The following is a 21,777-nucleotide window of genomic DNA, read 5'->3' as shown; positions in this document are numbered from 1 at the left end:
GAAAGAGTGAGAAAGGAAAAGGTTGAGAGAGAAAGAGTGAGACCGCCAGCTTCACACTGCATATCGCTATCTCTTTCCTCCTAGAGCCCCGACTCACAAGTCCTTCCCATGACCTTTTGACCCCTCCATGGGAACCTGCCCTAGCGATACTCCTGCCTGCCAACAGGTCCAAACTTGACAGGCATCCCATAATAGGAGGCTGAGGTGTGTCAATGTCGTGAGGTTAGCAGCGTGTGGGTGTGTTTGTGTTTCTGTGTGTTTCTGTGTGTGTGTCTGTGTGGCATGGGACAGAGAGTGCCATGCTRAGAGAAAGCTTCCGCCTGGTTGGACTAGAGCCAAAGCCTCCATCAGTGGGAGGGCCTGAGGGGTTTTGCAGGTAATTTAGAGAGAGTTGCTTCTTGACAGACATAAAAATAATTCATCGCTGGTGAAAATTGTCAACGACGGCCCAGTTTAGTACGCAGTTGGCCATTCGCTTTGTGTGATACTGGCCCGCACAAGTCTCAGTCTGAGTAAAGGTATTACTCAGGGAACTGGTAGTTCTTACTGACGGAGAAACACAATCTGGTAATGGTAATGGTAATGAGGACATGTCATCTTTGTGTGTATGCTTATAATAAAGTAGTGCAGGAATTGTGACATGACTTTATAGAGATGACCTTCAATGGCACAATGTCGCAATGACGATTAGACTTCAATGACCTTCAATTCAATGTCCCGTGTGGCTCAGTTGGTAGAGCATGGCGCTTGCAACGCCAGGGTTGTGGGTTCATTCCCCACGGGGGGACCAGGATGAATATGTATGAACTTTCCAATTTGTAGGTCGCTCTGGATAAGAGCGTCTGCTAAATGACTTAAATGTAAATGTCAAGTGAGGTCCATAGGGATCAGTGGCTTGGTGGATAGTGGTAGTCGTGGGTTCAATTCCACAGATACTTTTATTTGGTAACACTTTACTTGACACCTAGCGCCATAACACGTTCTGACACGGTGTGTCACTGTGTCATAATATGTCATAACAGCTGACATAACTTGTCATAACCTGTAATAATATAGTCATAACACTTTCTTGACCCATATATTTACACCTGTTGTGACATACAATGCATTGTGTTATTGTATGGCAGGTTATGACACCTYCATAGGATTGTCAAAACCCACATTKATTCAATTGTATTTTTTTCCTGCCAAGACGTTTCCTTTTGTTTGAAAGTTTGTTTCTTAAATCCTTTGTTGTTGTTGTAATGAATTCTTTACAGCCATGTTTTTTTCAGCATATTTTCAAGAACTTGTAGAAAATACACTTTATGACACTGTCAAGAAGCATTATAACCATCAGAATCATATATGTCAGATAGGCCTATCACGTACATGTCCWTATGTCAGTCATCAGTCAAAAAAGGTGTCTTGTCCTGCTCCTGAAATCTGCTCCTGCATTCATMCCAGTCATCAGCAACAGAGCATTGGGGCAGGTGCATGTCTGACATCAATGTGTGTGCAATTACARTGACAATTGAATATGGTCAATTTCAGAAAAGGTTATATAACGTAAACATACTGTTGACAACTAGGCTATGGTGTAATAACGGAATTTTTTGCCTTGTGTGGTAGGTTTTGTGGGATTTGACACTTTAATGTAGGTCTCATAACCAGCCATAAAATAACGCAATATACAGTATGTCACAACGGGTCTAAATATATGTGTCATGACAGTGTTGTGACCACATTTGTGACAGGTTATGACAAGGTATGTCAACTGTTATGACATATTATGACATGGTTATGACCGTGTCATAACGTGTCGACGCTAGATGTCAAGTAAAGTGTYACCTTATAGGTAGTATGTGAGTTAACTACACGTTGCTTTTCATAACACTGCTAACTTCAATAAGAATAGAAGACTACTTTATTGTCCACTTTCCTTTCAGATCTTCGTTTTGCTCTCAACCCAACCCATGCAATTAAAAAATACGGGAGGAAGGTTCCTCCTAACCAAAACGATATCTTTCTTTTCTTTCTTGTCTAAAAACGACATATAACCTTTGGTTAGAATAGTGGCGTACTCAGGGCTACGGATCTGCTCCTCTCTTGGAGGAGGAACAAGTTCAGTCAAATKAGCATGCAGAAGAAGAAATGACAGAACTTTAAGGAGAAGAAGAAGGAGGGGATAAACAAAGCCACCCCGGAGCTAAGATTATGAACACGCTCAGAAGATAAATGTTTCATTCTAATGGAAAGATGAATTGTTATTGTTCACATACAACTATCCTTGATGAGGACTGACATCCCTTATGTTTTACCAACAGCCTCGGGACTAGTACACTAGTACAGACTACCCTCAAATAACCCCCTACTCTTCCCATCTACTTTGTAGCATGAGTCCCGACAACCCCCTTCACTCACACCAGAACCACCAGAGACCCAGGCTGTTCCCTCCCTAAGCCCAGAATGACAGCCCTGGTCCTCCTATGCCATGGGATCTGACTGAGGCTCATAATGACTCRCTTTCAAAGGAAATCCCGCCTCTCCTGCTACTGCCATGTAGCCCTTTGATCTCTCTCTCTCTCTCTTTATCTTTCTCTCTCCTCTGTTGTAATCTCTCTCTCCCTCCCTCTCTCTCTCTCTCTCTCTCTCTCTCACTTTTTTTCCCCCCCAACATGAATCAAGAGTATGGAAGTCAAGACGGGGGAAAGAACAAGTTGTCGCCACGGATGAGAGCCGAAGATGAATCGCGTGTCGAGTGTCTCACTAATTTAAGTGTCCTTCACCTTTTCAAAGGGAATATAAAAATCAATAGCCTTCTCTGCATCCGCAACAACAGGACAGGACGTGTACAAAAGGATCGTACATATATATCGATCAAAAGGGAACAAAATATGAATGAATGTAAAATGGGAGTCGATCCCATCCCCAGATACACATTGAATTTGTCTAATCAAGCAAATGAACACAGTGCTGGACACGAAGTACTTCTTAATTGATGGATATGTAGTGTTCATTTATTTATTAGTGTCTGTATCCATCACTTCATCGTTGCAGAGSTGGCATGAGTCATGTTTTACATGACAGAGAATCGTGTCTGTTCTACATACTTATATCTTACTACCTGAACGCTCTGTAACATGGCACTCAGCTGAACGAGCCCTTGATGTCTCATCACAGGTGAGAATAAGCATGCGATTGAAGATGTCAAGAGCTCAACACTTTAATTGGTTGGAATCACGGAGAGCATAGATAAAAAGATCCTTGTTAGGATGCTGAGGACCCATTCTGCTCGCTCAACCCGCTTTCCTCCGCATTCATATCACACAGCACTGTTGTTTCCTGTTTTTAGTTATTTACTTACTTACTTGCGTTGCAATGTTGAGTTGGCAGACGCGGTTGCTGTTCTGTCTTCACACTTCTCATTAGATCTGCCAGCTTTTAATTAGGAATTTGCAGGTGCACAGTACAATACGGAGCAACAATAATTGACGGATTAATTTTATAAGCCGGTTTAGTGGGGAGACATGTGGAGTGAGAGCTCTGTGGTGCTGATACCAGCGGAGGCTCTTTAGAGGAGGAAGGGGAGGACCATKCTACGCAGTGAATTTCCAAAAATTGCTATTGTGAAAAAGTTCTCCTTTTTAAATAAAACTCATGGTTCTCACCCCCTTCTGTAGACTTACAGAGTAATTATGAGGACTTCCGGAGGACRTCCTCCAACCTATCAGAGCTCTTGCCGTATGAACTGATATGTGGTCCATCCAATCAAAGGATCAGAGAATGAATCTAATACTGAAAGCGTACGCTACAGCTAGCTAGCACTGCTGTGTATAAAATATGGTGAGTAGTTGACTCAAAGAGAGAGAAAGACAATAGTTGAACAGTTTTGAACAAATTAATTTCTTCAAAAAGTAGGAAGAAGCAGCAGAGGGAGAGAGAGAGAGAAAGAGAAAGAAAGATAGATAGAGAGAAGTAGCTTTTTCTTCTTCTTAGTTATACCTTTCATTTACTTCGCTAATGTGGCTAATTTAGCCTACTCAACAACTTGACTCAAATAGAGAGGAATACTATTTATGTTAGCTAGCTGGCTAAGGCTACCCAACACTGCAACTCTTCCAAGTCAAGGTAAGCTTTCTGTTTAATTAATATATTGCCACCAGGGCCCGCCGGTGTAACTGCTAAACTGCTTGCATTGTACACTGCATGATTGTACACATTAATTGAATTGTGGGTTTACTAATGCGTTAGCTCTAGTTTATTTTCTATAATGTTAATATGGTGACAATGACGTAGGCTGTTTAATGTTAGCGGTTACGGTATGAAGGTTTGGCTTGAAGAGGTTTTTGCACCTGGTCACAGACAGCTGTTGTGTTGTGCACTGAAGTCCACAAGTGAAGGGACAGGGTGAGAAGAAGAGAGAGCGTAGATGCAAGAAGGYSTCAWACAAYGAGCAAAGTGATGATGTTGTGTGTGGCTGCTATGAAAGTGCACTGTGTGTGCGGGTGATCAGGGGTATATTCATTCTGCCGATTCTGTTGCAAAACGTTTCTATTGGACCTACCTCAATTTGTCCAATAGAAACTCTCGTTGTAGAGAGTGGTGGGTGTTTGGACGAATGATTACACCCCAGATCAGCTAGATGCAGGCAAGAGTGTGCAAGGCGGTATTGAATGTGACATTTTCTGTCACCTTGATTACTCTAATTTGTCTCCCGACCTGTGCACCTACATTATACACTTTGAYTTGTAGGCTAGGTTGTAGCAACCTCATGATGCGTTTAAGGCAAATTTGAGTATCATGTAGTAGCCTAAACCTATCAATGTKACATTGAGCTGGGTGAATGGAATATGAATGACAGTCATCCAATATGCTGTAATAGAAATAATGATATGCTCATATAAATAAAACAAATTATCCTCCCTAATCTTAAATGGCACCGACCGAGTCTAAGAGCATCTAAATTGGACTGGATATCTTCTGAACTGGTTCCACAAAGTTTTCATAGTTCAGAAAGAGAGTGGTGGGTGCAGTGATAAGTTAGTGTCCTGATTGGCTGTACAGAGTGATTGGCCGGTGACTGACCTGTGGCCGTGGGTGTCCTGTGACCAGACAGGTGATTTCCAGGGTCTCTCCCTCCCGGATGGTGTACACCCTCTCTGTGTGACGTTCTTCCTCCACGTTACACGCGTGGCCCGAGTGCACGATGCGGACCGTAGGRGGTGCTGTAGAGGACAAACAGAACAGTTAGTACATCCTAATCATTACAAGCACAAAGTCAAAGAAATTAACTCACACAATKTGCATTGGAGATCCTATATGTATAACTGGGGAAAGAAAGTGTGTGAAGAAATGAGTGAAGAAACAATTTTTTTTTTCATTCTATGCACTTCCCCTAAGCTTTTTATGTTGGTGTATATGTTTCCCATGGTCCTTCTCTCTCTTCGACTTTCCAAACGTGGAGAGATCTGAATCGATCTAGATGCTATCTGGATGGACTCCGAGGGACAGGTTATCAGTTTTAACAGAGTCAAGGGAGTGGCGCTGAGGAGGCACACGCGCACGCGCAAACACACACACTTCCCCCATTGATTTCTGTCTGTTTGATCAAATGATCACCCAGCTTGGCCCCGTGATGACCTTGTTATGATACACACGATCCAAAATCTGTGGGGTCTGGGCCCTGATTTTCCACAGTCACGGGTTTAGCTTCTTTTTTTTTTTTGGATTACGGTTCAATTGAACAGCATCTGCAGGTATCATGTATCCCGTCAACACTCAACATGCCTATTCACCTTCATTTGATAGCATTGCAGGTAGTCTGTCCCCTCATTAAACATCAAMACATCTACAAACAAACCTCTAAACCCAACAATCTAGCCGCACAGCAATGACAAAAAAAAAGAAAATGAAAAAAACGTTTGGTGATCAATCCTCTGTGCGTAAAAGAACCGCATTTCTCAAACTGTTCTAGTGAGTTGTCCAGAGAAATAACATAGATCATTTGTAACAAGGTTTTTKAGGGAAATAACCGGTGCAATCCCTCTCTCTCCAGTAGGTCCTGCACACCCAATTGTAACTCCACTACTCTACAGCGCGTCCATCCCCATGTAATTACAGCACAGGTGTGTGATGTTTGTCTCTCTATTCCTTACGCTCGGCCGACCATGCTGATATTTATGAGGACTGATTCTACCTGCGGTTCACCCCTGTGTAGAGAGAGAGAGGGAGGGAGAGAGAGAGAAGAGAGGCCCAGTGGGATCATGGGCAGAGAGGCAGGGTTGGGGGGGGGCAGATCAGGTCAATCGTCCATGTCTCCTCTACCTCAGCAAAGGAGAGACGGTAGGTGAGCCTGGGGATGCACGCTAGGCCCACTGGGCCGTGAATGATGGGGTCGAATTAATTTGACCCCTAGAGGCTGATCATAGGTCTGGGTATTCGTTTCTCCCTCGAATGGTTTAGGTTAGACCGTGGAAGGTAAACTGAACTCAAATCTGTGYAGTTTGGGTAAAAGGAGTCTCGTCATTAGTCGCTTCAGGGCGTGAGCAGTGAACAAGACWAGGGTAAAAGGAAAAATGTAGTAAAATCAGATGGGTACATACAGTCCCTTTCACCGTATCAGTGTGGTTTCCTGTTCCAAAACACTCACACCCTGAAGCAGAGATCCACATTCGTNGTAAAATCAGATGGGTACATACAGTCCCTTTCACCGTATCAGTGTGGTTTCCTGTTCCAAAACACTCACACCCTGAAGCAGAGATCCACATTCGTCCCCAGATCTTTCTGGTCTCACAACACGCTAATAAGCCTAGCGATTATGTGTGTGTGTGTGTATGTGTGTATGTGCATGTGTGTGTTTATATGTGTTTGTGTGTGTGCGCATGTGTGTGTCGCAACAATCCTCCTGCAGGCTGCACTTGGACTCCCAGACACAGTGCATCTGCACACGCTAACCCGAGACGCTAATCACACGCCCACCTCTTACTGCACCACTGTGACTGTTCACTGTTTGTCCTTTACTCAGCTTGTTAGCGTAACGCCCTTAAATAGCATTTAGCACGCAAACTGCTACGTAGATTGATTAACACTGAGACTGATGCCAACAACAATTGCTAACTAGTCATGCACATGGACAGAGCCTGCAGTGGGTCTTGCCATTTGGGGATAAATCCGCCAGCAGTACATTCCAGAGGGGGGAAAGAGGAATGAAAGCCTTGGCTGGGGAGAGAAAAGCTTCACACACGGCTGCCACTTAAAACAAAGGAGGCTTAGGATAAGACCCTAGGGCGCAAGGCAACACGGTGCTAATGCAATTTACTCCAATAAGCCAGTATCTCTACAACATGCTATCAGTCCTGAGACCAGCACAGAGCAGCAGAGGAGGAAACTGGAGAAACAACCAGTAATGAATGATCCTCAGAGATGCTGTAAAAGCACCCATACGCGCGCTCCCCGCTCGCGCACACAGCCGCACACACAAAAATATCAAGCACATGAACAGATAAAAAGCTTACGTACACACACACACACAAGTGTACAGACGCAAGCGCAGGTGCAAGCACATATGCACCAATCAATTGCTCACTGCTCCCATGTGCACAAACAGCACCCTTGACACTTATGTAGGGCACTACATTGAGTGCCTCTCTCTCTCTCTCTCTCCAATGCTGTGATGTCAGAACCTGACCTAACTCATCTTCTGGGCTCTGAGATATGTAGGGTCGACTAACTATACATGTACAGTGACCTATGCAGGGTAGATCGAGTACCAGTGAAATTTAGGCTAGCTGTTGTAGTATTTAGGSTAAGATGTGTGTTAGAGAGCCGCATTCCCTCCCGCGGGCCCCGACAGAGAGCAATGTGGCTTGGTCAGCATTGTTTCATGACGCGGGCTGGAGCAGGATGAACTTTGGGATGAAAATATATATTTGTTGTTATTTTTTCGAACGGCTGTCTTTCTGTTTGTGTTGTGTTATATATTGTATTAAAAGCACCTCTTTGTCCACTAGGCACAAACGTTCATAGGACAAGTAGTAGCCTACCTCTACTCAGTAGCCCTACCTCTACCCCTCAAGTAGCCTACCTCTACTCAGTAGCCTACCTCTACTCAGTAGCCTACCTCTACTCAGTAAGCCTCTCTACCCTACACCTTCTAGTAGCCTACCTCTACTCAGTAGCCTACCTCTACTCAGTAGCCTACCTCTACTCAGTAGCCTACCTCTACTCAGTAGCCGACCTCTACCCTTGTGTTGGGCTTGCAAGATCAAATGTGCCTTATGTGTTGTCTCAATTAAATAGCATGTAGGCTATGTGCCTGGGCGGAGAAACACCCACAGTTGTCTTTCCATGGGAACTAACTTCCTAAATATGATAAGGTATTAGTTTAGGCTCCGACATTGACTGGAAATAAATATTGATAACACACTTATTTGTGTCTGCCTGCAAATTGTTGGCTCCTAAATTATACAAGATTATTTTGAAACGGTTGTCTTTCTGTTTTGAAGACTATTCATTATATATTTTATTAAACGCTCCTCTGTCGCAATAGTCACAAACTCTAATAGGCTAATTCTTGCTGATTTACATTCAGTGGCCTACCTTYATTCTCTTTTGTTGTGCCTGCGAGATCTAGTGCATCTATGTGTGGTCTCAATCAAATAGCCTGTAGACTAGGAGAAACACGGCGCAGTTACTTTGTACTTCCTAAATATGATTTTCTATAGTTTAGACCTGACATTGACTGGAAATATTTACGTTCAGACTCCGACATTGACTGAAAATATGTACAACACAGGTAGGCCTATCATTCCGCTCCTAAAGGCTATGCAAAATGTAGCTCAAGTCAAGTAAGTGTCCACTCTCGTATATTTCGCCCAACTCTACTCCCTTTCAAACTAATTCTACCCTATCGACTGATATAGCCCAATAATACCGATAGCATAATGGGCCATATGAGAATCTGTTGTATTTGTTTGCGCATTTTGATCTTGACTAGGTTGACAATATTGCTGGGACCGGGGCTGCAAAGCGAGCTACGTTACATACAACTACAATAACATTGCAGGACTGCGGTTGGGTTCTGGGCCAGTTGTCGCGGTGGCAGGTGGGAGACTGACGAGAAGCCAACAAGAGCAGGCGGGGGTGCAGTATGAAAAGCAGCGGGAGAGAGATGAAAAAATAAGTCCCGTGTGCAGACCTCTACTGTGTGTCTCAGGTTGGCTGTAGTGTCAGAATCCCCCCCCCCCCCCACACACACCACAGCCCGGGGGAGTGTGTATGTGCTATAAATGAAATAACTTCCCCTGCAGTGAGGGAGTAGGGTGAATGTGTGTGTTTGTGTGTATGTGTGTGCATCCATGCTAGCTTGTGTGTTTATTGGAGGAAGCAAAATAGGGTCCCACCGGACGGACAGCCCGGCCCTCCATGTCCCTAGCCGACAGAGGAGAGACGGGACAGCTTTATCCACAGACAGCCAATGGAGAGATTAAATGTGATTTGGCTAAAGCATGCCTGTCACCATGGCCCTGGACTGGCAGAGAGGCACAGAGAGAGGCAGAGGGGGTTCTTGGCAGGGACAGAGACTCTACATTTGACAAACAAATGCATGTGAAAAAAAGCCCAAACAGCTGGGTCTCGTTGACGCTAGGCTTAATGTCTTCAGAACAACCCCTTAAGACCATTATACATGTTCTGCTAGTTTCACGGCCCCGTTGGGCTTCTCAGCGTGTGTGCATGAATGCTTGCTTGTGGACGTGCGTGTGCGTGCGTGCGTGCGTGTTTGTTGAGCGAGTGAGCAAGAGACAGAGAGACAGAGAAAGAGAGTGCGATTGGTGAGTGTGTGAGTGAGATAAATAGAGAGAGAGAGAGAATAGTGCACAAGGGAACAATAACAGTATACAATGCCTAGTTTCCCTTTGTCTCTGTTATCCCACCCAGAGTCATTATCAGGAGGCCGCAGGACCCATGATCCAGGACCACCACTGTAGAAGCTAAGCTTCTGTCAGCTGATGTCAGAACTAGAGGTTGGTAAATCAGKGGAAAGATTACATCATAAAAGAGTACAGCAATAACGTCCTTATGATTCAGGCTTGGATGTATTCTAAAACAAAACCTTATGTAGTCTCATTATAGGTGAACAACACGAATGGATAATAAGAGGGAAAAAAACACAAAGACGATCCACCGATGGTTGAAACACTGTTACATTAAAACTCGGGGATCATCTAACAGTGCACAGGTAATTCCATTTTGTATCCGCCATTTTGTACACCCGGCACCATTGAAATCTTCTTGTATGTGTGCAAACACTACCAGTAACAGCAGAAAGGCACTGACTCATATGGATGACACAACATTGGGTTGACTGTTCAGCACATGCGTACACCATTACATCACTGTCATCAAGTAAACCTGACCAGACTTGAGTTGATCACTGTCCCTCAGCATGAGTTGCCAGCAGCCGTTGATCACACCCGTTAATGCACTCACATGCGCTCCTGTCCCTAAACTGTTGTTGTAAATGACCCTTACAACAGCATTACATCAGCCTTACATCAACATTTCATCAGCATTCCAYCAGCATAGATCATCTAGGAAGACGGACTGTGAGAGACCAGCTGTGGAAGCAGACTTGGATTGAATACATGTCTGTATGCATATCAAGAACCTTCATATACTTGATGTACAACTGATTTATCTTGTCTGTATGGAGCCAATGGAATACTCCCCAAAGTGCAAGCTCTGCCCATCCTGCACAGGAGTGAAGTGAACTCCAGCTCTGCTCAAAGTCTTTCAAAGTATAAAACAGGCAGCCACAGTAGTTCCACAGAAGCACTGAGAAGCTGTGCCCTGTCAGTGCCGCTGTCCATGGTGCTGGACCAGAAGTGCTGAAACRRCTATATATTGCTATRAAGAATGTCATGATATTCTCATGTGGACTGCCAGCCTTGCTACTACAACACCACTGAYAGSATGACTCCTGTGAGTTGCTGAAACTCTTAGTTCCATAGAGAAACCTAATGTCGCTGGATTGACAAGTCTTTAACAGCCATTCCTAGCCAAACATCATTCCACATTCCTCTACTGGAATGTGGAATGATACCGTTTTTTTTCTAACCGACAGCAGCTGAATTTGGGGGAATTCTTTGTTCTATTGGCATGCTGCTGAATGCTCTAGTGGATACATATTGAATGGCTGAAGTAGTCTTGTAGAGGGGACACTGGTGTGTGGAACCCTGCAGTGTTTACTTGTTTGATGGCGATGCTACATATGTGCATGTGTGCACAGACACACACACACACACACACACACACAAACATACACAATCATGCCACACAATCATTCCAAATGTGTGTATACACTGAGTGAACATCTCTATTTACAGATGGATTATTGTGCAGAACCAAAATGCCAAATTGTATCACATGACGACAGTAACTATCACCAAACAATCACAAAACAAAGGTCTATTTTATGTGTTATGAGGCCATGCAATGGTATACTATAAAGACATTGTAAACACTGTATACTGTATCTTTATAATCAGATTACACACACTTCCTTACGTCAATACATGTTTAAATCCCCGTTATAAGAGGATTAACCGTGTAGGGTCCAGGGTGGTAAATATATATTGCTGTTAAGGCCTTACGACTTCTAGCATCTCATGGTAGTGATTATTAACAMTACTTGTTTTACTGAGGTATATGGCTGTACAGAGCCTACTGACACATCTATAAACTAGAAATGACACACAAAGGGACACAAGCACACAAACACACACACAAACAATATAGCATTGTTCCAGTTGACTAAGCCTCAGTGGGTTTTTCCCCTCTATCCTGTTCTCCAGTCTCTATGTCTGTGGTGCCACATTGGCATGACAGCCCTGTTGAGCCCACTTGATTTCCCTAAACAACCCTAATCGGGCATCTGTAGGGGAGGATAAAGCCCAGATTGTCTGGAAGCAGGCAGCAGCTCTCTTACGATAGGCTAGTTCCAACCAGCCCTGCAGAGAGATCACTCCAGATTCAAGTCGAAATGTGATGTTTTTGCAGGTCCCCAGGACGTCGGGAGACGCAGTCAAAACCGTCCACTGAAGAAAAAAAAAAATCTAAACCGTCCACTGAAAAAAAAAGAAAATCTAAACAAGTGCCTGGAGCTGGGATTGAACCTGCAGTCTATGAACCTGCAGTCTATGAACCTGCAGTCACTGGTTAGACCACCATGCCATCCTTCCACAAAGAGCTAGCAAGACCAGTGGAGTTGGTTTTTGTTTTAGCCCTATCCCAAAACGTATCCTTAACTTAACCATTCGGAATTAATGCATGAACTGTTAACCAATTGTAATTAATGCCTGACTTCACCCTAGAGTTGTTTTTGTGAGCCTAAATTGTCTGGAGCTCATGCTGGAGCCGTGTACCTAAATACAGGACGTCTGGAGATGAAGTCAGTTTATTAGTCAAAAATAGACTTGTTGTTCCAAGGACGTCAAGAAATTACGTRACACTGTGATATCTTGTTGAGCCCTTGGATGATTGGATATAGCAAGCCAGAAGCTTCCTTTATGGTTGGCGACCGCCAGTCAGGAGCCAGGAAGACCTTGCTGAGAATGGAGTTGCTATCTGGCAACCGTTGGAGGATTGGGAGTCGCCAGCCAACAAACTCTTGGGTGATTGGCTGCTGTGACCATGGAGCTAACTGATCGTCCTATCAATGGACACGGTGCAGGCTGGCTGCTGGGGTTGCCTGCTGGCAGGCTTATTTAGGGCTATCCATAACCCTGCCATCCAGTGGGGAGCTGTTTGTGCCATCCATAACTCTTGCATTTGGGGAGCTGTGCTGCTAAGCCCAGCCAGCAAGCCCGAACACTTCAATATTCTTGCCCAGGAAGCGATGGGTTTACAGGGCTCTCTCACCATGCTAGGCCCCTAGATTTGCCTGGTATTGGAAGACTAGCACTACTAACATRTACTGGGAAAATGTCATGCTGGGCTGTGTTCACTAAGCCTATCGAAATGAAACAGGAGTGGGGAGGGTATACTCTAGAAAGACTGGTATTTTCTCTGATTGAGGTTTACATTGTGCTGATTGGTGCGTTGTTGACTTGGTACCGTGGTGGGTTTATTTTATGCCAAAAAGGAAAACATCACATGCTCTCCAGTATKTCTGCTTCATATCTAAGGGTCAATTTTTTCATCCACCTCATATAATACACTGAGCAAAAAGATTAATGCAACACGCAACAATTTCAAAGATTTTACTGAGTTACAGTTCATATAAGGAAATCAGTCAATTGAAATAAATCCATTAGGCCCTAATCTATGGATTTCCCATGACTGGGAAAACAGATATGCGTCTTTTGGTTGCAGATACATTAAAAAAGGTAGGGATGTGGTTCAGAAAACCAGTCAGTGTCTGGTGTGACCACCATTTTCCTCATGCAGCACAACACATCTCCTTTGCATAGAGTTGATCAGGCTGTTGATTGTGACCTGTGGAATGCTGTCCCACTCCACTTCAATGGCTGTGCAAAGTTGYTGGATATTGGCGGAACTAGAACACGCTGTCATATACATCGATTCAGAGCATCCCAAACATGCTCAATTGGTGACATATCTGGTGAGTATGCAGGCCATTGAAGTGGGACATTTCAAATTGTGTACAGGTCCTTGCATCATGGGGCTGCGCATTATCATACTGTAGCTTATGCCTGCCCATACCRTAATCCCACCGGCAAAATGGGCAGTCTGTTGACAACGGTGACATCAGCGTACAACTCGCCCACACGACGCCATACATGCTGTCTGCCATCTGCCTTCGGTACTGATTCATCCATGAAGAGCACACTTCTCCAGTGTGCCAGTGGCCATCGAAGTTGGTTATAATGTCGATCTGCAGTCAGCACGCAGATGAGCTTCCCTGAGACGGTTTCTGACAGTTTGTRCAGAGATTCTTTGGTTGAAACCCACAGTTTCATCAGCTGTCCGGCTGGCTGGTCTCAGACGATTCCRCAAGTGAAGAAGCCGGATGTGGAGGCCCTGGGTTGGTTATGGTTGTGATGCCGGTTGGAAGTGCTGCCAAATTCTCCAAAACGTCAGTGGAGGCGGCTTATGGTAGAGACATTAACATTATCATCTCTGGTAGACATTCCTGCAGTCAGCATGCCAATTGCACGCTCCATTAAAACTTGAGAAATCTGTGGCATTGTGTTCTGTAACAAAACTGCACATTTTAGAGGGGCCTTTTATTATCCCCAGCACGTGCACCTGTGTAATGGCCATGCTGTTTAATCAGCTGCTTGATATGCCACACCTGTCAGGTGGGTAGATTATCTTGGCAAAGGAGAAATGCTCATTAACAGGGATGTAAACAAACTTTTGCACAAAATTTTAGAGAAATAAGCTTTTTGAGGTATGGAACATTTCTAGGATCTTTTATTTCAGCTCATGAAACATAGGACCAATACTTTACATGTTGTGTTTATATTTTTGTTAAGTACACAGTACCAGTAAAARGTTTGGACACACCTACTTTGAGAGAATGCCAAGAGTGTGCAAAACTGTCATCAAGGCAAAGGGTGGCTACTTTGAAGAATCTGAATGAAAAAGGAAATCGTACACTGCTCTTGATAGTATCACTGAGCTTTAATAAGCTTAARTATCGTCCTCACGGCCTTCGTCAGAGCTTTTGTGAWTTTTTTTWAATTAGCGCCCTTATGTAGACCTAGCCCCACCCACATCCATTCCACGCATGGAAAGGGGTTGGAGGCGAAGAAAAAACAAATAAGTGCTACCAAATATAACAATATGCGTTTCATAAATATTCGAATAAAGTGTGTAAATAAGACGTATTAAACACGTCTGTAAAACGACAATGAGGACATAGCAAGAAAAACATCAGAGTAATCTTAAATAGGGACATAATTCATGTTCAAATTCACAACATAACATACATAGGCATTTCATCATTAAGTCCTTTAGGAAATAATGTCACCTGCACAGGATCAGTACATCCGAACATCACACCTGCGGGACAGGTACAGGATGGCAACAACAACAGCCCGAGTTACACCAGGAACGCACAATCCCTCAATCAGTGCTCAGACTGTCTGCAATAGGCTGAGAGAGGCTGGACTGAGGGCTTGTAGGCCTGTTGTAAGGCAGGTCCTCACCAGACATCACCGGCAACAACRTCGCCTATGGGCACAAACCCACCATCGCTGGACCAGACAGGACTGGCAAAAAGTGCTCTTCACTGACGAGTCGCGGTTTTGTCTCACCAGGGGTGATGGTCAGATTCGCGTTCATCGTCGAAATAATGAGCGTTACACCGAGGCCTGTACTCTGGAGCGGGATCGATTTGGAGGTGGAGGGTCCGTCATGGTCTGGGGCGGTGTGTCGCAGCATCATCGGACTGAGCTTGTTGTCATTGCAGGCAATCTCAACGCTGTGCGTTACAGGGAAGTCTACCCTCATGTGGTACCCTTCCTGCAGGCTCATCCTGACATGACCCTCCAGCATGACAATGCCACCAGCCATACTGCTYGTTCTGTGCRTGATTTCCTGCAAGACAGGAATATTAGTGTTCTTCCATGGCCAGCCGAAGAGCCCGGATCTCAATCCCATTGAGCACGTCTGGGAACTGTTGGATTGGAGGGTGAGGGCTAGGGCCGTTCCCCCCAGGAATGTCCGGGAACTTGCAGGTGCTTGGTGGAAGAGTGGGGTAACATCTCACAGCAAGAACTGGCAAATCTGGTGCAGTCCATGAGGAGGAGATGCACTGCAGTACTTAATGCAGCTGGTGGCCACATCAGATACTGACTGTTACTTTTGATTTTGACCCCCCCTTTGTTCAGGGACACATTATTCAATTTCTGTTAGTCACGTGTCTGTGGAACTTGTTCAGTTTATGTCTCAGTTGTTGAATCTCGTTATGTTCATACAAACATTTACACATGTTAAGTTTGCTGAAAATAAACGCAGTTGACAGTGAGAGGACATTTCTTCTTTTGCTGAGTTTATATCTGTTAAACGGTAACAACCAGCCCCACGCTCTCCCTGGCACTCTCTCCCATTCAACACCACTACACTTACTGTTAATGTTAAACCCATCRTCTAATAGTCCATTAACTAAAGTGATATTGTTCATTGACTGTTGTACTTGTTTGGCTGGCTAGCCTGCCTATCTGCCCACACACTGTCACAGATTCAGACACAGTCAGACCCAGACATACTCAACAAGATAAGAGGTCTGTTAAAATGGGCTAGTAGGGAGTATGTTCTGGTTGTGTCTCATTCCAATAAATTGTTCCCTCCCATCTTCTCTTGCTAACTCCCTATCGTGCTAACTCCCATTTGCAGATCTGATATGGCTGGATGGGTGAATCTATTACCTATGCTATGCCTATCCACGTCTATCAAAGATATGACAGGGAGTAAATCAGGGCAGTTGGGAGTGAAGTGAACATCTTTCTGGAACAAGACACAGCCCTACATCTCTGTTGAGGGACCTGCAAGTAAGCGTTTCGCTGCATCGTTTACACCTGCTGTAACCTGTATGCATGACGAATAAACGTTGGTTTGATATGAGTTAGGAGAGTGGCTGKAAAGGTCGACAGGGCCAACTACTGTCTCTGTACACACAGACATTTAGAGCCGAGCACAAACCCTTTCTGTGGCCAGATATACACAGGGACGTAATTAAATAAGATCTACTTTCTACTGGAAGGCTTTCTAATGGAGTACAGCGGAATGGATGGGCCATACATCATAGAGGTATTGTTCCTGCCGTGTGCCAATTCTCAAACGCAAATTGGATTACCTGCACAACTAGCCGGGTTATCCAATTGTGAAACACATACACAGCAAATCTGGGGAAACACACACACACACACACACACACACACTGATCTCTTTATTTACCCTTTCATAAAGTCCACAGTAATGTGATTTATGACAGAGAGAAAGATAATACAAACAGTACTGAGATAAAATCTCTGCTTTAAGCCCTTAGCAATGACTTGGTATGACTCTGTATCACGCTGGACTGTAAAGCTTTTTTGTTGTGGTGTGAATTTCCGAAAACATTTGTCTTACGCCTGTAAACATTCTACTGGAACCTGATTTACGATTCTACAATCAAATGATGTATACAGTACTTCAAACGAATCCTCAAATRAAATGGCTTACAGTTTGTACAGCTAATTGCTTCCCTGCATCCAATAAATAAGGTATGCTTGTTCAGACACGCCAGCATTTCACACACTATATCACTGCAATATCAAGCATTGTGCTGCACCTGCTTCAGCATCTGCTAATCTGTGTACGCGACAAATAAACTTTGATACGATGCCTTCATTATACAGAACATTACAGCTAGCCACTAATTGAGCGCTAATGGTTGTTGAAAACCACATGGCTAAGATGTATCCATCTTGGTAAGCCTGCCYGTCACAACCAATGCAAAGGAAACATGTGAGCTAGAATAGTCAATCTAGAAGGCAAATTCTATGGCATCTGTTTTAAGATGGTCAAGTCTGCAAAATAACTTGAATGTGKCCTTTGTGTCGATACATAGATGCTAGCTATAGTTTCTGCAAACCGGTCACTACCACTTTCCGTCTGCGCATAGACAATTACGTGTAGTAGGGTGATATTGAACGCTTGGAAAGTAGATTTTAAAAAGTTTGCAAGCAGGTTGGTAGGTGGGGTGGTAGATGGGCGTAAACCACTGTGTGCAATTCCCAATTACACTTTTACTTCCTGGTTCAGTCTTTATTTTAACCTCGCTTTAAACAGTTGTTTTAACTATCCCTAACCTTTCTTAAACCACTCGCATTTCTCCTTATTTCGCCACGTTGTGGCCGCGTTTCGCCGTGTGGGAAGACAGGTTGAAGTGTTTTTATGTTGTATGGTACCATCCATAATGATATGATGTAGTGTTGGTCTCTGAATACATTCGGCAGACCCTCCCTAAGAGGCCTAATGGTATCTGCATCCTTAAGACTTTATGAATATACACTACATGACCAAAAGTATGTGGACAYCTGCTGATCGAACATCTCATTCCGAAATCATGGGCATTAATATGGAGTCGGTTCCCCCTTTGCTGCTATAACAGCCTCCACTCTTCTTGGAAGGTTTTCCACTAGATGTTGGAACATTGAGCGGGGACCTGCTTCTATTCAGCCACAAGAGAATAAGTGAGGTCAGGCACTAATGTTGGGCGATTAGGCCAGGCTGACAGTTGGCATTCCAATTCATCCCAAAGGTGTTCGAGGTCAGGGCTCTGTACAGGCCAGTCAAGTTCTTCCACACCGATCTCGACAAACCATTTCTGTATGGACCTTGCTTTGTTCCCGGGGACATTGTCATGCTGAAACAGAAAAGGACCTTCCCCAAACTGTTGCCAAAAAGTTGGAAGCACAGAATTGTTTAGAATGTAATTTTATGGTGGCCCAGGACTAGCCCGAACCATGAAAAACAGCCCCAGACCATTATTCCTCCTCCACCAAACTTTACAGTTGGAACTATGCATTGGGGCAGGTAGCGTTCTCCTGGCATCCGCCAAACCCAGATTTGTCTGTCAGACTGCCAGATGGTGAAGCGTGATCTGGAGTGATCCAGAAACCGTTTTTCCACTGCTCCATAGTCCAATGTCGGAGAGCTTTACACCACTCCAGCCGACGGTTAGCCATGGAAACCCATTTCACGAAGCTCCYAACGAACAGTTCTTGTGCTGACGTTGATTCCAGAGGCACTTTGGAACTCAGTAGTGAGTGTTGCAACTGAGGACAGGCGATTTTTACTTCAGCACTCGGCGGTCCCGTTCTGTAAGCTTGTGTGGCCTACCACTTTACGGTTGAGCCGCTGTTGTTTCTAGCACTTACAGTTGACCGGGGCAGCTCAAGCAGGGCAGAACATAGCAAAAAAAAGTATGTGGACACACCTTCAAATTTGATTATTTAGCTATTTCAGCCACACCCTTTGCTGACAGGTGTATAAAATCGAGCACACAGCCATGCAATCAAGGACTTTTTAACTGACCGCCTACAGAGGGTCCTCATGAATGTGGCCCTCTCTGATGAACTGACCCTGAACACAGGGGCTCCCCAGGGGTGTGTCCTTTCACCGTTGTTGTTCTCTATCTACACTAATGAGATGGAGATCCAAGGAAACAATGTGAGCCTTTTCAATTACACAGATGACATGGCTCTGGTAGGACTCATCAGATGGGGACAGCTATTTTCAACAGACCAACAACCTTCAAGAATGGTGCCGGTCAAGTGCACTCCACATCAATGTGGAAAAAACAAAGGAGCTGATCATCAATGGCAACAACTTGCCAATGACCAAATKAGTGTTTCAAATACCTAGGGACACAAATTGATAACAAGCTGAGTTTTACAGAGAATGCAGACTGTATTCTTAAAAAAGCAAGCCAGCGCCTGTTTTTAATCAGAAAATTGAAAGGGTTTGTTCTGGAGAGGGTGTACAGCAGCTTGGTGGAGAGCATCCTCATATGCAATAAGACAGTCTGGTATGGTAATCTGAGCGAGAGGAGCAAAAGCAAATTGACCAGAATGGTAAACACAGCCAGCAAAGTAATTGGTCGACCACAGACACAGTTGAGCAGTCTGTTCCACAAGGCAACSAAAAAGAAGGCACTGGCTGTCATTGGAGACCTCCCACCCTCTAGACTACACCCTCAGTTGGAGAGTTTTCCCTCTGGCCGGGCATCAGAATGCCCATGGCCAAGAAGAACGTGTTCAAACATTCATTCGTTCCTTGTGCTGTTGGACTACTAAATGCAAAGTAAATTGTATTAGTATATGTACTTATCTATCTAGTGCAGTTGGGACAGCGATGTATTAATGTCCTCTATGTTGTTAGTGTATGCAACATGATGGACTGACTGGTTGAAATGTGTATGATGTGAGAATGTATGTTTGTGTATGTGATCCTTTTAATGGAAGGTGATGCCAAAGAAAAATGTCCATCCTGGATGGACAATTTAATTTAATTTATTTTGAGTAACAGACATATACAACAAAATGTACAATGTGGACCCAGAGGACATCACTTGAAAGTATTAATTAGAACGCTCGTTTCCAAAGTGGTCCTCGATGGTAAAAACAATAACACATATATTGATTAAAAGACAAGACAAAATTACAAACAACCATAAATACATTCATTTATATTGACGTASTAAAAAGTGGCACTATTCACTGCACTTCTCCCTAACCTTAAAAATCAACCATATTAATTTCACATTAAAACAATCTATTGTGCACATCATAYCGATCCTTCAAATAAATACACCTGACCAGCAGTAGGGGGCAGTATTATTATATTATATTATATTMTAAAAAGTAGTAAATAGTTGAAAAGTTGCTAAAATGCTAAAGTTGTCCGTGATGAAATTCAAACCTTAGATTTTTACCTCAAGTAACCATCTGTCTTATGTAACCATATGAAACGTAACTTAAATATCATACTAAATGGAGTGTGTCGGATTTACATACAGAATAATACGGAATGCTCAGGTTGCCTGACTGTACATTGTATAAGCTATAATGAATAAAAATATAAATGCACCATTCAACAATTATTATAATTTTTTAACAGATTAACAGTTCATAGAAGGAAATCAGTCAATTGAAATAAATTCCTTAGGCCCTAATTTATGGATTTCACATGACTGGGCAGGGGCACAGCCATGGGAGAGCATAGGCCCACCCACTGGGGAGCCAGCCCCAGCCAATCAGAATGAGTTTTTCCCTAAAAAAGGGCTTTATTACAGACAGAAATAACTCTTCAGCACCCCCTAAACATTATTATTTTTTAAATGCTGAGAATCGGGTGTTTCAATGTCAAACGTTWAAAAAAATATTTTTCAGTCTTCTGTGATGTATATAAAGTGTAATATTGGGATGCAAACTCAAGACAGAATACATTTCAACTCTATACCTGACATGGTACATGTGTCTTCTTTTTTTAAGCCGATAACCATGTGTGTGAGGTGTATACTTTGGTTTCAAAGTAGATGTGTTTAAGACTMCCAAGAAACACTCTGTGTGACCCTGATTTAGACCACTGCAGTAAAAGGTTAAAACATACTCATTACAGGAGGTCTTCTTCTCTCTCTCTCTTGCTCTCTCTCTCTTGCTCTGTCTCACTCTCTAGATATCCTTCTCTGCCTCATCCTGATTCTGTAACACCAAAGGTCTGAGGGAATAGCTTCTATATGCATCCGTTGGGCTGTAAACATGATTAATGTTTAATATATTGGTTGGTTGGTTTCTCTGTAGAAGAAGAAGAGGAAGAGAGCCTTGGGATCTGTGAGGCTGTGAGGCTGAATATGCAATCAATGGTTCGAAACTATTTATTTTTGAGGTAATATACGCTTATTTTATTATATTTAAGTTTGTGTGTAAAAACAATCCAAACAAAATGGGTAATAAAACAGTGATTTAATAATTAAAGTGGAATTGACAGTGTTTAAGCAACATGAAATATATATWWWTTTTTTTTGACATTTTCTGACAACCGAGCACGTACATATGGTCATTTTCACGTTTTTATAAATTCATAGAATGTTTAGGAATGATGTAGAGTAAGGCATTTGTGAAAATTCTATAGCAATATAGAGTGGGAAAGTGGCTGTGCGTTTGGACAATTAATAGACAYTGCAGTAAATAAAACCTAATAAAAACCTGTCCCCTCTAAGCAGACCGGTGCTCCATAGCCAATCAGAGCTACAGTAGGCCTTTATGCAAATAAGTAAATTAC

At 43.5% G+C, this 21,777-nt stretch overlaps 1 protein-coding gene across 1 annotated transcript in view; it reads right to left on the bottom strand.

Moving 5' to 3' along the window:
• Positions 1–21,777, bottom strand: part of LOC139023190 (MAM domain-containing glycosylphosphatidylinositol anchor protein 2-like) — a 120,785-nt gene that overhangs the window by 11,686 nt on the left and 87,322 nt on the right. Inside the window, exon 2 of the mRNA XM_070435728.1 lies at positions 5,068–5,207. Within this exon, the coding sequence (XP_070291829.1) occupies positions 5,068–5,207 (140 nt within the window). The remainder of the gene's footprint in view (positions 1–5,067; positions 5,208–21,777) is intronic.

The sequence above is a fragment of the Salvelinus sp. IW2-2015 genome, linkage group LG28 (genome assembly GCF_002910315.2).
Source record: "Salvelinus sp. IW2-2015 linkage group LG28, ASM291031v2, whole genome shotgun sequence".
NCBI lineage: Eukaryota > Metazoa > Chordata > Actinopteri > Salmoniformes > Salmonidae > Salvelinus > Salvelinus sp. IW2-2015.
This window is presented reverse-complemented; position numbering and strand designations above follow the sequence as displayed.